The following is a 17748-nucleotide window of genomic DNA, read 5'->3' on the forward strand; positions in this document are numbered from 1 at the left end:
TTTGAAGTTTGTAGTTTACACTTGAAGGGGTGGAGTCAGGTAATCTTAGAGGCACCCAAATCAACTGGCAGGATTAGATCCTAAAAGCAACTCTAAATTTGCAAGGCACTAACAAATATGTTATTTATACCATTTATATACCAATTTTGAATGATTATTGACAGTTAAAGCAATGTTCATGTTTACAGTTATTTGCCAAGTTATTTGTAGTATAGCAAAGGCCCATTGGCCCATCACATCCACTCTGCCATTTCATTATGCCATATTCAATTTTCCTCTCAGCCCCAATCTCCTGCCTTCTCCCTGGTACCCTTCATGCCTTGACCAGTGAAGAATGTATCAACTTCTGCATTGCTCCCATGCTACTTTTAAACTTCTTGTGCTCTGTTCCCATGTTCCATTTAAAATCAACTTAATGTAGTGGTGCGTAGCATCTGAAAAATGTGAAATAAAAGTGTGTTGGTGTATTAATAAGAGTCACATTAAATAATCTGCTATATCTATCAATCCAATATCACTAGAGCCCTAAAAGTGCCATATTATTCATATTTTATGATATTTGTGGTTGTGTACTACAGAATGTTGACTGAAAATATATATGAAGTAATAACTTAGAATGAAACAAACACTTTTAAAGTTCTACATATGAATTAGTTTTTAAATTTTATCTCACAGGCTCACTCTGAATACCTTATTATTTCAAGACAATGGAAGACATGGGAATTGCTTTTTCACAAGTGCCATAATTTTTAAATTTTTTTATAAACCACACAGTACATGTAGGTGTGTTGTCATAGAAAATATGTAAACAGATCAATACGTAAACTTTTACTGTCTTTCTATTCTTAGCCACAATAAATTAACGGAACTGCCTGATGAACTTTGGAATTTAAGGAATTTGAAAAATCTGCAACTACAAAATAACGAATTGGAAAGGATACCAGATGGTATAGGTCATCTTGTTCATTTGGAAGACCTGGTATGTTGAAATTATTATAAAATTTGCTTAAAATATCTCAAACAGCCACAGGTTGCATTTTGACAAAACAATAAATATTAACGAATAACTTTTTAAACTTCCTCTGCCCTTAATGTACATTTTACATTACATTGTCCTTTTTATCTGTGTTGATCCGGAAAAGCAGGACAAATCGAAAGGAGTTCCTTACCACTCAAAATGATTACTCTCAATCATTAGCATTGCATTGGAAGATGTCGTCTGTCATGTTATCAAGCAGTATTTACATTTCTCTCACAGTTGCTCTTAGACCTACTCAGTGACTCCAGCAGCTTTCTGTTTTATGTTTCTAGAACCTCTTTTTTTTTTAACTTGCTAACCCATTACCTGCTTTCTGGCATTTTGTGTTTCATTAGGACTACTTGTCAGAGCCTTGGTCCAAACATGGAAAAAAGTCCTAAAATCCATGTATAAAGTAAAAGGTGACTGCCTTTGACGTTGAGGCAACCTTCAACAGTGTGTAGCATCAAGAAGTCTTGGTGATGATAATGTCAATGAGCAATGAAGAGGGGAACAACTTAGTGGTTAGAGTCCTACTTTGTACAGTTGTTTGTTGGAAGGCAGTCATTGAAACCCTGGGATATTGCTGCAGAACTTCTTTAGGTCAATGTCTTAGGCAAAACCATCTTTAGCTGGTTCACCAGTGACCATGCGGCAAGTACATATGCACCACACAAGTTTATCTAATGAGTCTTTACAGTGATCTCTTGACCTTCTGTAGCATCAGCGTCGTCATAGTTCCTATCAGCAACATTCTTAGTGTAATTTTTCACCAGAAATTTAATTGTGCCAGCCATAATAATATTGTGGCTGCAAAAGCAGGTTAGAGGCTGGCTACCCTGCCTCCTGACGTACAAAAACCTTTCTACTGTTCGCAAGGAATGTGAAGGAATAATGTCCACCTGCTAGAATCCAGCTAAATGCATCTCCAATGATATTGAAGAAATGCAACACCATTCAGGGAAAGCTGCCCACTTCATTTGCATTCCAATCATCATCTTACCATACTCTGCACCACCTGCCATTGTGACTGCAGCATGTACCATCCACAAATGTATGACCTCTACCACAAGCAAGGAAGTGGGCAACCGACATTGGTTCCTTTTATGACACATTCCTTAAATCGGAAATGTATCATTGTTTAAGTACTGGATCTCCTTATCTAAAAGAAGGACCTTCATCAGACACACTGCAGTAGTTCAAGGAAGTGTTTTCCTATCACCTTTCAGAGAATTATTAGCTTTTAATGAGGTTGCAATTTATTGATTATACTTCTGAATTCACCACTAATATCCCCTCATTATGAATCACCAAGTTTCAAACCCAGGATGTCTGTGCCTCCCTCTACAACTGCTTAGTCCACTGCTCTCCTCTCCCTATGCTCATGATTGTGTGGCTAGGCACAGCTGCAGCCATCTATACTGTTATATTCGCTGTTGACGCTGCTGGATGAGGAGGTGTACAGGAGTGAGGCATATCGGCTGGTTGAGTGGTGTTGCAGCAATAACCTTGCAGTCAGCATCAGTAAGACCAAGGAATTGATTGTGGACTTCAGGAGGGGAAGTTGGGAGAACACACACCAGTCCTCAGCATTGGAAAGTGTGAGCAACCGCAACTTCCTTGGGGATTTCACCATCTTAGAAGATCTATCATGGGCCCAATATATTGAATCAATTATGAAGAAGATGCACCAGTGCCTACACTTCATTAGGAGTTTGAGAATGTTTGGTATGTCACCAAAAAGTTTAGCAAATCTCTATAGATGGTACATGGCAAGTATGCTGACTGGTTGTATCACTGCTCCATTGTGGTTACAAGCCTCCTTGGCATTGAGGACAGCTTCAAATGGCACCTCAAGAAAGGTCCCTCACCATCTGGGGCATCCCTTCTTCTATTACTACCATCAGGGAGAAGGTACGGGAGCCTGAAGACCTACATTCAACATTTCAGGAACAGCTTCTCTGCCATCAGATTTCTGAACAGTTCATTAACATTAACTCACTATTTCTATTTTGAACTATAGATTTATTTATTTTTACTGTGACTTGTAGTATTTTGCTGCCACAAAACAAGATCAAGGTCCTCTCCACACACTGCCTGACCTGAAGTTCATCCAGTATTTTGAGTGTGTTGCTCTGGATTTCCAGCATCTGCAAAATCTCTCCTATGTTAAATTTCACAGCTAATGTCGGTGACAATAAGTCTTATTCTGATTATTTTTGTAAATTCCCAGGAGTATTCCAAGTGAGAGATACATGTGTTGCGATTTTGACATCTGTCTTTTTGCTTGTCATCATCATGTTCATTTTTCAATAAGATTCTCTTTGTCAGTTTTCTGACAACTTCTGCAGCAAGTTCATCTCTATAGGTTAGTTTAAGCTACCAAAGAAGAGCAATGTGCATGTACTGTGGCAGCAGGGTAGTGCAGCAAGTGGAACTGGTACCTTGTAGGTGCAGTGATCTGAGTTCAGTCTTGAGTTCCAATGCACTTTGGGTGAAGTTTGCATATTTTCCCTGCAACCGTGAAACCATAAGATTTGTGCCTCATTCTTGACTTCTGGACAACATCTCTAGATCTAAAGATATCAATGGAACATCTTTTGGAATTGATCATAACAAAGACAATGACAGGAATGGTAAACCATATCCACCCACCGGCCATCAATTACTGACACATGATTTCTGTCCTTTAGGCATCTGTTGCTGCCCCACACTTCTGCCTGCTCTCTTACTGTGCTTCTGTAATACCCAACACCTTTCTGAACTGTTAGCTTTCACATACTGAACAGGCAAAAGGAAATACGTAACAGTGATTCAGTAACAATGTTCAGTACTAGAGAGGTGCTTCCAGGACTGAAACAACATTTGGTTTGCATAAGGATGCTTTCTGTGGGGTGCACATAATTTTATAAGCTATTGTCTTCTGACAAGAGGTGGCATGGTTTACCTTGCTGCCATAGACTCATTGTTTGTCTTGAAATTGGCAACCTTTCCATCTGCAAGCTGTTTTCACCAAACAACAGTTCGTATGCTTGAGTGATCACTGCATTTTTTAATATTTAATAGTTCTATTTTCTTGTTTGAAAGGTGCTGACAATTTGGTTGCTTAACTTGAACTGTGTTCCAAACAATATATTGTGCAGCATACAGTGTCACATTCAGATGAATTCAGATGAAGTAGTAATTTTGTGTTGTTACTTTGTAAGTAGAGAGCAATCCCATGTGTGCTTGTACTTTTCATTGTCAAAATAATGAAGCGGTTTTTTTTGCCCTTGTTTCCTGTGTTACGGTTTTTTGTGTAAATAGAATTTAGATAAGGTGAATGAACTCCAGATATTTTTACCAAGTGAAGTCTCCCTCAGTACTCTTTTTCCCTGGGTGTTTCTAGGCCAAACTACTATTAAGTAAAGCTACAAGCACTTGGATCTAAAGATATCCTCATCTCCTTTTGGTATTTTCAGTGGTATCTCTCGCTCTCTCTTCTTGTGTCAATTTTTGCTTATAGTTGTTTATATTGCTAGCTTGCACATAAAATATTATAAAACTATTTAAAGCTGTCAGAATGTGGATATCAAATGAATAAGCAGTTTTAAAAACAATAAGTAAATTATTACAGTCTCTGAAATTACAGAAAAGATGCTTGCACATTATTTGGATTTTCGTAAAAATTAGCTTTAAGAATTTTCTCCTCTCATCCTCAGAATGTTATTTGGAAGTCTGCTGTTTGCTGGTTACTGGAGCACTGATTAAACAATCTATCTTAACAGGATATATCTAATAATCGACTTTCCACAATTCCAAGTGCGCTCGGTGAGCTGGCAGGTCTACTGCGATTTAATCTGGCTTCTAACAAAATGAAGAGCATACCGCCAGACATCAGCAAAATGAGAAGTAAGTTGGAAAATAAGATCAATATAAAAATATAATTTCCTACATTAGGTCTCCATAGAAAAGCTACATTTTAATGTTTTGATATTGTGGTATGTGCTAGCAAACATAAATATACATAATAGTAATATTAATAGCACATTAACATCGCAAATTCTGTGACAATTTTCTTAAATTCTTACAACAGAATATCTTAAAATTTTCAGTATTAATTCCAAAATAATTCTGTTGTAATTGTGGCTTTACATGCAGTTGTCACCAGTAATGGTATACCTCTTGCAGTGAACTGTGCAAACACATTACCTTGAAAGAGAGTGAATTTCTATAGATGTACCATGGAGAGCATTCTAACTGCTGCATTCCTGTCTGGTCTGGGGGTGGGGCAATGCTCAGGATCAAAATAAGCTGTAGAAAGACCCTGAATATTCCCTCTTCTCAGGGAGGAGGTACAGGAGTCTGAAGGCACGCGCTCAATGATTCAGGAACTGCTTCTTCCCCTCTGTCATTAGATTTCTGATAAGTCATGGAACCCATGAACACTATCTTACTATTTTTTTCTCTTTTTATAACCATATAACAATTACAGCACGGAAACAGGCCATCTCAGCTCTTCTAGTCCGTGCCGACGCTTACACTCACCTAGTCCCACTGGCCCACACTCAGCCCATAACCCTCCATTCCTTTCCTGTCCATATACCTGTCCAATTTACTTTAAATGACAATACCAAACCTACCTCTACCACTTCTCCTGGAAGCCCGTTCCACACAGCTATCACTCTCTGAGTAAAGAAATTCCCCCTCGTGTTACCCTTAAACTTTTGCCCTCTAACTCTCAAATCATGTCCTCTTGTTTGAATCTCCTCTACTCTCAATAGAAAAAGCCTATCCACGTCAACTCGATCTATCCCCCTCATCATTTTAAATACCTCTATCAAGTCCCCCCTCAACCTTCTACGCTCCAAAGAATAAAGACCTAACTTGTTCAGCCTTTCCCTGTAACTTAGGTGCTGAAACCCAGGTAACATTCTAGTAAATCTTCTCTGTACTCTCTCTATTTTGTTGATATCTTTCCTATAATTCGGTGACCAGAACTGTACACAATACTCCAAATTCAGCCTTACCAGTGCCTTGTACAATTTTAACATTATATCCCAACTCCTATACACAATGCTCAGATTTATAAAGGCCAGCATACCAAAAGCTTTCTTCACCACCCAATCCACAGAGATTCCACCTTCAGGGAACTATGCACCATTATTCCTAGATCACTCTGTTTTACTGCATTCTTCAATGCCCTACCATTTACGATGTATGTCCTATTTGGATTATTTCTACCAAAATGTAGCACCTCACACTTATCAGCATTAAACTCCATCTGCCATCGTTCAGCCCACTCTTCTAATTGGCCTAAATCTCTCTGCAAGCTTTGAAAACCTACTTCATTATCCACAACGCCACCTACCTTAGTATCATCTACATGCTTACTAATCCAAATTTACCACCCCATCATCCAGTTCATTAATGTATATGACAAACAACATTGGACACAATACAGATCCCTGAGGCACACCACTAGTCACCGGCCTCTAACCTGACAAACAGTTATCCACCACTACTCTCTGGCATCTCCCAATAGCCACTGTTGAATCCATTTTACTACTTCAGTATTAATACCTAACGATTGAACCTTCCTAACTAACCTTCCGTGCAGAACCTTGTCAAAGGCCTTACTGAAGTCCATATAGACAACATCCACTGCTTTACCCTCGTCAACTTTCCTCATAACCGCTTCAAAAAATTTAATAAGTTTTGTCAAACATGACCTTCCATGCACAAATCCATGCTGACTGTTCCTAATCAGACCCTGTCTATCCAGATAATTATATATACCATCTCTAAGAATACTTCCCATTAATTTACCCACCACTGACGTCAAACTTACAGGCCTATAATTGCTAGGTTTACTCTTAAGACCCTTTTTAAACAATGGAACCACATGAGCAATACGCCAATCCTCCGGCACCATCCCCATTTCTAATGACATTTGAAATATTTCTGTCAGAGTCCCTGCTATTTCTACACCAACTTCCCTCAAGGTCCTAGGGAATATCATGTCAGGACCCGGAGATTTATCCACTTTTATATTCCTTAAAAGTGCCAGTACTTCCTCCTCTTTAATTGGCATAGTTTCCATAACTACCCTTCTTGTTTCCCTTACCTTACACAATTCAATATCCTTCTCCTTAGTGAATACCGAAGAAAAGAACTTGTTCAAAATCTCCCCCATCTCTTTCGGCTCCACACATAGCTGTCCACTCTGATTCTCTAAGGGACTAATTTTATCCCTCACTATCCTTTTGCTATTAATATAACTGTAGAAACCTTTCGGATTTATTTTCACCTTACTTGCCAAAGCAACCTCGTATCTTTTAGCTTTTCTAATTTCTTTCTTAAGGTTCTTTTTACATTTTTTATATTCCTCGAGCACCTCATTTACTCCATGCTGCTTATATTTATTATAGATCTCCCTCTTTTTCTGAACCAAGTTTCCAATATCCTTTGAAAACCATGGTGCTCTAAAACTTTTAACCTTTCCTTTCAACCTAACAGGAACATAAAGATTCTGTACCCTCAAAATTTCACCTTTAAATGACCTCCATTTCTCTATTACATCCTTCCCATAAAACAAATTGTCCCAATCCACTCCTTCTAAGTCCTTTCGCATTTCCTCAAAGTTAGCCTTTCTCCAATCAAAAATCTCAACCCTGGGTCCAGGCCTATCCTTCTCCATAATTATATAGAAACTAATGGTATTGTGATCACTGGACCCGAAGTGCTCACCTGACCTATTTCATTCCCTAACAGGAGATCCAACACTGCCCCTTCTCTAGTCGGTACCTCTATGTATTGCTGCAAAAAACTATCCTACACACATTTTACAAACTCCAAACCATCTAGCCCTTTTACAGACTGGCCTTCCCTGTCTATGTGTGGAAAATTAAAATCTCCCACAATCACAACCTTGTGCTTACTACAAATATCTGCTATCTCCTTACTTTTTGCACTACTTATTTAACTTTTTAAACAAGTGTATACTTCCTGTAATTTTGTTTTTATTACTGTGTATCGCAATGTACTGCTGTCACATAACAACAAATTTCATGACCTATGCCGGTGATACTAAACCTGATTCTCATTCTAAAAGTAGAGGTAAAAATGCTTGTGACCATAAGTGGGTGATGAATCAAACTGAGGCCACTTTATATCAATGAATCAACTCCTTGTCTGTAGAGCTTGGTCATTCCCTATTTTGTCCCTCCCTCACTCTCATTTTCTGTTTCCTTTTTTAATCCCTCCATATCTCTACCTCTTTATCTTTTAACAGAGCAAAGTAATGCTAGATTCCCTTTCACAGACTTATCAGACTGCTTGCTTTCCAAACTTGCTAATGAATGTAATTTTCTGTTCAGTCCCCTCTGATCACTGCTAGCATGCTCTATTATCACCCCATGAATGGTAGTAATTCTGGAGTAGTCCATCCATTCATGCTCAGCCTACGAATCAGAGAGTGGTGGGTGCAAGTGGCTATGGTGATATGGAAGCAGAGTTTAGTGGTTGAGAAATGGGGCAGCAAATTAAGTATCCAACTTCATGAAGGCCTGCAGAATACATAAATAATTGTGTGGAACACCAGTAATTCTTAAATGATTTTCAAAGGGAATTAAAATAAATACATTTCTCCCTTGCTAAATTTTAGTGACTATTTCTGAGATGGGTTCCACACTAAAGAAAGAAGGAAATATTCTTTCTGCTTTTTCATAGGTACATGCTATAGTCCTTTAGAGCTTCACCTTATTTTCACATTTCCACATATTTTCTCGTGTTCCTGTAACAGTCTATTCAGCCCATTGAATTTATGCCAGCTTTCAGTGTGATCTCATCAATCACACTCTTCTTACTTCCTTGCATCCTATTTCCTCTCTAATGCTCATCAACTCCACCCAGATTCTTCTACCGTCCATTGATACTAGGAGTAATTTCCAGGAGCTAATGAACCAATGGGATGGAGCAGGAAACTGGGGCATCTGAGGAATTTCAACAGGAAGGCAGGGGGTAGTGGCGGAAGAATAGCTCTCTGATTAGAAGTCCATGTCCAGTGGTGTATTCTAGTGATCAGTGCAAGGACTTGTATATTAATGACTTAGATGTGAATGTAGGAAGAATGATTAATACACTTGTGGCTGCTGTGGGTGGCAAGGAAGATTGTCTAAGAGCACGGCAAGATGTTGACAGGTGGATAGTTAGCAGATGCAATTGAATTCAAACATATGCGGTTATTCATATTTGGAAGTCAAATAGGGATAGAGTATATACAGCAAATGGGACACTAAGGAACATTGAACAGAGGGACCTTGGGTTCTCTGAAAGGTGTTGAAGAATCATAGAGTCATTTAGCATGGAATCAGGCTCTTGAACCCATCTGGTGCATGCCAACCAAAAATGCCATCTGAGCTAGACCCATTTGCCTAGTTTTGGCCCATATACCTATAAAACTTTTCTATCTACCTGTCCAATTGTCCTTCCTGCCTCAACCACTTTCTCTGGCAGCTCATTCCATCTACAAACCTACCTCTGAACGAAAAGTTAAAATCAAGTCACTTTTATTGTCATTTCGACCATAACTGCTGGTACAGTACATAGTAAAAATGAGACCATGTTTTTCAGGACCATGGTGTTACATGACACAGTACAAAAAACTAGATTGAACTACGTAAAAAGAAATAACAACACAGAGAAAGCTACACTAGACTACAGACCTACACAGGACTACATAAAGTGCACAAAAACAGTGCAGGCATTACAATAAATAATAAACAATGCAATAGGGCAAGGTGTCAGTCCAGGCTTCGGGTATTGAGGGGTCTGATAGCTTGGGGGAAGAAACTGATATATAGTCTGGTTGTGAGAGCCCGAATGCTTCAGAGCCTTTTCCCAGATGGCAGGAGGAAGAAGAGATTGTATGAGGGGTGCATGGGGGTTCTTCATAATGCTGTTTCCTTTGCGGATGCAGCGTGTAGTGTAAATGTCCGTGATGGCGGGAAGAGAGACCCCGATGATCTTCTCAGCTGACCTCATTATCCGCTGCAGGGTCTTGCGATCGGAGATGGTGCAATTTCAGAACCAGGCAGTGATGCAGCTGCTCAGGATGCTCTCAATGCAACCCCTGTAGAATGTGATGAGGATGGTGGGTAGGAGATGGACTTCCCTCAGCCTTCGCAAAAAGTAGAGACGCTGCTGGGCTTTCTTCGCTATGGAGCTGGTGTTGAGGGACCAGGTGAGATTCTCCGTCAGGTGAACACCAAGAAATTTGGTGCTCTTCACGATCTCTACCGAGGAGCCATCAATGCTCAGCGAGGAGTGGTCGCTCTGTGCCCTCCTGAAGTCAACAACCATCTCTTTCGTTTTGTTCACATTCAGAGACAGGTTGTTGGCTCTGCACCAGTCTGTTAGCCGCTGCATCTCCTCTCTGTAAGCTGACTCATCGTTCTTGCTGATGAGACCCACCACGGTCGTGTCATCGGTGAACTTGATGATATGGTTCAAGCTGTGTGTTGCAGCACAGTCGTGGGTCAGCAGAGTGAACAGCAGTGGACTGAGCACACAGCCCTGGGGAGCCCCCGTGCTCAGTGTGATGGTGTTGGAGATGCTGCTCCCGATCCGGACTGACTGAGGTCTCCCAGTCAGGAAGTCTAGGATCCAGTTGCAGAGGGAGGTGTTCAGGCCCAGTAGGCTCAGCTTTCCAATCAGTTTCTGAGGGATGATTGTGTTGAATGCTGAACTGAAGTCTATGAACAACATCCGAATGTATGTGTTTTTTATGTCCAGGTGGGTTAGGGCCAGATGGAGGGTGGTGGCAATGGTGTCATCTGTTGAGCGGTTGGGGGTCCAGTGAGGGGAGCAGCAGGGTCTTGATATGTCTCATGACGAGCCTCTCGAAACACTTCATGATGATGGATGTGAGTGCAATGGGACGATAGTCATTTAGGCAGGACACTGAAACTTCTTCGGCACGGGGACGATGGTGGCGGCCTTGAAGCACGTTGGAACGGTGGCGCTGCTCAGGGAGATGTTGAAGATGTCAGTGAGAACATCTGCTAGCTGGTCTGCACATTCTCTGAGCACTCTATCAGGGATGTTGTCTGGTCCAGCAGCCTTCCGTGAGTTGACCCTGCACAGGATTCTTCTCACGTCAGCCACGGTGAGACACAGCACCTGGTCATTTGTAGGAGGGGTGGACTTCCTTGCTGCCATGTTATTTTCTGCCTCAAACTGGGCATAGAAGTTATTCAGTGCATCTGGGAGGGAGGTATCACCCGCACAGTCAGGTGATGTTATCCTGTAATTGGTGATGTCCTGGATGCCCTTCCACTGCGCCTCGTGTCGCCGCTGTCCTGGAAGTGGCTATGGATTAGCTGGGCATGTGCACGCTTTGCCCCCTCTGATGGCTGGGGACAGTTTGGCCCTTGCTGTTGTTAGAGCTGCCTTGTTGCCTGCTCTAAAGGCAGAGTCACGGGACCTCAGCAGCGCACGCACCTCTGCAGTCATCCATGGCTTCTGGTTAGCGCCTATAGTGATGGTCTTGGACAGAGTAACATCATCAATGCACTTGCTGATGTAGCTGGTCACTGATGCTGTGTACTCTAAGTTGGTAGAGTTGCCATTGGTTGCAGCCTCCCTGAACATGTGCCAGTCAGTGTGCTCAAAGCAGTCTTGAAGAGCAGAGATGGCTCCTGCTGGCCAGGTTTTCACCTGCTTCTGAACTAGTCTGGAGCGCCTGATGAGCGGTCTGTATGCTGGGATTAGCATAACAGAGATATGGTCTGAGTATCCGAGGTGGGGGCGGGGCTCTGCCCGGTACGCGTTGGGGATGTTTGTGTAAAACCTCCTCCCTCGTTGCAAAGTCCACATACTGATGGAATTTTGGGAGCACTGACTTAAGGTTCGCATGGTTAAAACCGCCGGCGACAATAAACAGACCATCAGGGTGTGCGTTCTGCAGTTCACTAATAGCCCCGTACAGTTCACAGAGCGCTTCCTTACGAAGGGTCTAGGCTGGAAATGTCGACTGTGCTTCTTCCAATAGATGCTGCCTGGCCTGCTGCGTTCCACCAGCATTTTGTGTGTGTTCCTCTGAAAGTTGTTTTGATCCTGGCAAAGTGCACATAAACAGATATTTCTTGTGAAGAGCAGGCTCTGTCGGTAACCTGACCTTGTGTTTTTTTTTAATAGAACAGGGCACCTGTACAACCCACATCTCCAATCTCATCTCAGTGATTGGAACACCTGACTCCAAATAGCTTTTCTAGAAGGCATTATGACAGCGGTTTACATACGTTTTCCAATAAAACATAATATTAGATTTTTTTTCAAGAAATAAATGAACAAGTATAATGCATTTTGTGTTATTTATTTAATTGGATCTTTATCTAGTTTTAGAACTTGCGTAAAGATCTGATCATATTTTAGGCCATATTTATGCAGAAATAGAGAAAATTCTACAGTTTCCACAAACTTTCTAGCATACTGTAGATGTTCATTTTGATTCAAGAAGCCCTGTTCTTTCCCAAGTTACTCTCTTTTTTCCCTTATGATTATTTTCTTAAAATCCTCCTGGGATTCACTTGATTCCAGCTGCCTGTACCTGACTCACTCCTTTTTTCTTGACCAGAGCCTCATGATCCCTCATCATTTGGGGTTACCTACTCCTGTCAGCATTGCACTTCACTTGAACTGGTACATATAGAATTTGAGCTCAAGCTGCCTCACTTTTAAAAGCCTTCCATTTGCTGGATATTTCTTTGCCTATAAGCAACCTACTCTAATCAACTTTTTCAAGTTCCTGTCTATTATCGACAAAATTTGCCATGCCCCAGTTCAAAACTTTAGCTTGTGATGTGTCACTTTCTGTAACTCATTTTGAACTAACTGGTCCTGGTCACAAACACTGGTCCCAAAATGCTCCCTCCCCCCAGTGGCTTCTCAGTCACTTGTTTCCCAAGAGTATTTCCCAAGTGTTTTCAAACCTGTTTGGGCTATCTCTATATCTATCTATCCATGCCTGCCTTTCTGTCTGTCTATAATCAGTGATTCTGAAAGTGGGGTAGTTGGGGTAGTGGCAGTTTCTGAGGGGGGGGAGAACAATAATGATAAAAGGGATGACGGGGGCACTTAGTAGCAAAAGGAGCAGCAGAGGAATTACAGGCTTAATTTACGAAATGAGCATTTGATTCTCTGTGGCTCATAATCAATTACGTTAATCAGGTAATCACCTCATCTCTAGCTAACCCACCATTCTCTTAGAATGTGCTTCTACAGCATTGTAATTGTTGCAAAGCAAAGTGACACTTCTGTATTTGGCACATCATGAGAAATCTGGACTGAAGAAATTTTATTTCTGGGCCCGAATGTGCACTATTGCCCTTCACTACCATAGTGCAGTGATTGTATGATTCCCATACTCTAATCACGCATTGACGCAATTTCTGTGAATTAGGGTATGGTGTTCAATGTGTGAAGTTCAGAATCTGTCCTTTCAAATGGACTTGATCAGATTTCTCTAGTAGCCACAGCCCAACTGAAATACTGCTGCCCCACTTTATGTACCTTCAGGCAGAGAGCCAGGCTTCGTCTGAGCTATGATGATGTCATAACTTTCCCCTTTTATTATTCTCAGGACTTGAGGTTGGACTTAAACTAAAGACAATTGACCATAGTCATTAGTCCATAACAAAAGTGTCAGAAGCAGACCAATGAAAAATAAGTTTAGACAGTATAGTGTAGAGTTTTGGAAATATGGATTTATACCAACACCAAGCAATCAACCACAACCAATATGCCTATTGCTCATGCTAACAAACATGTTTTGAAGTGTTTTCCATTTCTGAAAATTTTCATGAAATAACTTAAAATAAGCCAAGTTATTGTTTGCTGTATCAGAGTGTATTCTCTTCAAATGTTCAAGGAGCCCGGGTATTATATTGCTTCATGTTTGTTAGCACTTCACAACAAAACAGTGTTAGTTTGCATGCTTCAGACAACATTATTATTGTTCATTGCTAAATCTGGAAAGCTTCATTGAATTGGAGAACTGATTCAAGCAGTAGGGGAGGTTCTGAGTACGGTTTTGCATAAGTTAACAGATACTATTATCCCAGCGATAAATAAAATCAAATTCCACGCTCTTAATTCTCATCTATTTTGAGAGCTTTGTGTTGGGAATGGTGAATAGTTTGAAAGCTTGCTGTTGTACACAGAAATCAGATGGCTCTCAAAAGGAAACTACCTGAGCCACTTTTATGTGTTTTTGAAACTGTGATAAAATTCTCTGAAAATTAGAATGTCTCATTCAGTAATGAACCCAGGAATATTGGGCATGACATTGTGAATAATTCTGAAAAATAAGCTATGTTTAATGAAATCAGTCTTCAATTGCAAGGAAATGATCTGAGGCTACGACCACACTACACCGGATAAATCCGTAACCAAAACTTTTTCTCTTCGTTTTTACCCTTTGTCCACACTAAAACAGCGTTTTTGTCTCCCGAAACCTGAGGTTTTCAGAAACGTTCTCCAGAGTGTGTAATTTTGAAAATGCTGCTTGGCCGGAGCAGTGTGGACAGTGTAACTAGAAAAATCTAAAAACACTCATGACGTGTGGAACAGATGGTGACGGCATTGCGCCATTTCATTGTTTTCTTGAACGCAACCTAACAATTTCAGAACAGACAGCAACGAGACTGAAGCCAGAAGAGTTAGAAATGTACTCACCAAATACTTTGACCCATAACTTACTGGATAAATAAGTATACTTACTTTGCCCTGTTTTCTGTCCTTGCTTGTATGAAGGTGGTTTACCTATTTATGCAAGTACTTCTCTAACAATAGATGTGTAACAGCCTAATGTAACATTGTATGGAAATACAAGATAATACTGATGCATACATGTTTTATACATTTAACAAGGGGCTTTATTAATGGAACAGAGTTTGTCAGTTTTTCAATGTTCGTTGTCATCTGGGTCATACTGTCCGTGAACTCCCTGTCGGTTGCCACCATACGCTCCAGTATTTTTTTTTACTTTTAAGTCCTCCTGCGCGAGTACCTACTGCTGTCCGTCGTTTAAGTTTTTCAAGTCTGTAACTGCACAAACGCGCACTTTCACGGTGAGATTCAACACCAGACATGTCGCTTGTTTTCTGTAGATGTGTTCTGTGCAAGCACAATAGGAGATTCACCGAAATCTCCGTTTTAATGTGGACAGAGTTATTTTTAAAAACGCATAGTGTGGACGCCTATCGTTTTTACGTGAAACCGGCATTTTCAAAATTATCCGGTCTAGTGTGGATGTAGCCTGAATCTTGTCAAAGTTAAATCAATCATCTCCACATTTCTTTCCACGTTAATTGTGCAACATTGGCCGTAGCGATCTTCTCCAAAACAGGAGCCTTTCTGATTTGTGAGAGAAAGAATACCAAATGACGATCTTCAAGTCTACTGTGACCACCTGGCTGAGCTGCAGAAAGACATGTCAGAGAGTTCGGGTTCTTCTCTCAATCCAAGTTCCAAAATGGGTAATAGATCCATTCCTGAACATTTTTAAAATGAGGAATTAATAAGAAGGATGGAGAAAGAACTGATCTTGCTACTAAAAAACTTAGAGCTGAAGCCAAGGTTCAAAAACTCAGATCAAGGCTTGTTTGCAGAAAGACATATCTGAATGCTATCCTGCAATGTGGAAAATGGTAAAGATGTTCTTTATTCATATTTAGTGGAGCATGGTTTCAGTGCAGTCCTCCAACTTCAAGTCAAGTCACTTTTTATTGTCATTTCGACCATAACTGCTGGTATAGTACAGAGTAAAAACCAGACAACATTTTTCAGGACCATGGTGCTACATGAAACAGTAAGACTATGCTGACCTATGTAAAAACAACACAGAAAAAAAACTACACTAGACTACAGACCTACCCAGGACTGCATAAAGTGCACAAAACAGTGCAGGCATTAAAATAAATAATAAACAAGACAATAGGCAGAGTAGAAGGCTGTAAGTTGGTGTCAGTCCAGGTACTGGATATTGAGGAGTCTGATAACTTGGGAGAAGAAACTGTTACATAGTCTGGTCGTGAGAGCCCAAATGCTTCGGTGCCTTTTCCCAAATGGTAGGAGGGAGAAGAGTTTGTATGAGGGGTGTGTGGGGTCCTTCATAATGCTGTTTGCTTTGCGGATGCAGCGTGTGATGTAAATGTCTGTAATGGCGGAAAGAGCGACCCCAATGATCTTCTCAGCTGACCTCACTGTCTGCTGCAGGGTCCTGCGATCTGAGATGGTGCAATTTCCAAACCAGGCAGTGATGTAGCTGCTCAGGATGTTCTCAATACAACCCCTGTAGAATGTGATGAGGATGGGGGGGGGGGGGGGGTTGGGAGATAGACTTTCCTCAGCTTTCGCAGGAAGTAGAGATGCTGCTGGGCTTTCTTTGCTATGGAACTGGTGTTGAGGGACCAGGTGAGATTCTCCACCAGGTGAACACCAAGAAATTTGGTGCTCTTAACGATCTCTACCGAGGAGCAGTCGATGTTCAGCGGGGAGTGGTCGCTCTGTGCCCTCCTGAAGTCAACAACCATCTCTTTCATTTTGTTCACATTCAGAGACAGGTTTTTGGCTCTGCACCAGTCTGTTAGCCGCTGCACCTCCTCTCTGTAAGCTGACTCGTTGTTCTTGCTGACGAGAGCCACCACAATCGTGTCATTGGCAAACTTTATGATGTGGTTCGAGTTGTGTGTTGCAGCACAGTCGTGGGTCAGCAGAGTGAACAGCAGTGGACTGAGCACGCAGCCCTGGGGAGCCCCCATGCTCAGTGTGATGGTGTTGGGAGATGCTGCTCCCGATCCGGACTGACTGAGGTCTCCCAGTCAGTAAGTCTAGGATCCAGTTGCAGAGGGAGGTGTTCAGGCCCAATAGGCTTAGCTTTCCAATTAGTTTCTGAGGGATGATTGTGTTGAATGCTGAACTGAAGTCTATTAACAGCATTCAAATATAAGTGTCTTTTTTGTCCAGGTGGGTTAGGGCCAGGTGGAGGGTGATGGCAATGGTGTCGGCTGTTGAACGGTTGGGACGGTACACAAACTGCAGGGGGTCCAGTGAGGGGGGGGGCAGCAGGGTCTTGATGTGCCTCATGATGAGCCTCTCGAAACACTTCATGATGATGGATGTGAGTACAACGGGACGGTAGTCATTTAGGCAGGACACTGAAGACTTCTTTAGCACGGGGACGATGGTGGCGGCCTTGAAGCATGTTTGAACGATGGCGCTGCTCAGGGAGATGTTGAAGATGTCAGTGAGAACATCTGCTAGCTGGTCTGCACATCCTCTGAGCACGCTACCAGGATGTTGTCTGGTCCAGCAGCCTTCCGTGGGTTGACCCTGCACAGGGTTCTTCTCAAATTGGCCACGGTGAGACACACCACCTGATCATTTGGAGAAGGGGTGGATTTCCTCGCCGCCATGTCATTTTCTGCCTCAAATCGAGTGTAGAAGTTGTTCAGCGCATCTGGGAGGGAGGTATCACCCGCACAGTCAGGTGATGTTGTCCTGTAATTGATGATGTCCTGGATGTCCTTCCACATGCGCCGCGTGTCACCGTTGTCCTGGAAGTGGCTGTGGATTCGCTGGGCGTGTGCGCACTTTGCCCCTCTGATGGCCTGGGACAGTTTGGCCCTTGCTGTTGTTAGGGCTGCCTTGTTGCCTGCTCTGAAGGTGGAGTGATGGGTCCTCAGCAG

The 17748-nt window shown here is 41.8% G+C and overlaps 1 protein-coding gene across 1 annotated transcript in view; it reads left to right on the forward strand.

Annotated features, from left to right (window-relative positions):
- Positions 1-17748, forward strand: part of lrrc40 (leucine rich repeat containing 40) — a 78605-nt gene that overhangs the window by 16475 nt on the left and 44382 nt on the right. Inside the window, exons 4-5 of the mRNA XM_073063141.1 lie at positions 850-979; positions 4786-4909. Coding sequence (XP_072919242.1) covers positions 850-979; positions 4786-4909 — 254 coding nt within the window. The remainder of the gene's footprint in view (positions 1-849; positions 980-4785; positions 4910-17748) is intronic.

Source organism: Hemitrygon akajei, chromosome 12 (assembly GCF_048418815.1).
Source record: "Hemitrygon akajei chromosome 12, sHemAka1.3, whole genome shotgun sequence".
NCBI lineage: Eukaryota > Metazoa > Chordata > Chondrichthyes > Myliobatiformes > Dasyatidae > Hemitrygon > Hemitrygon akajei.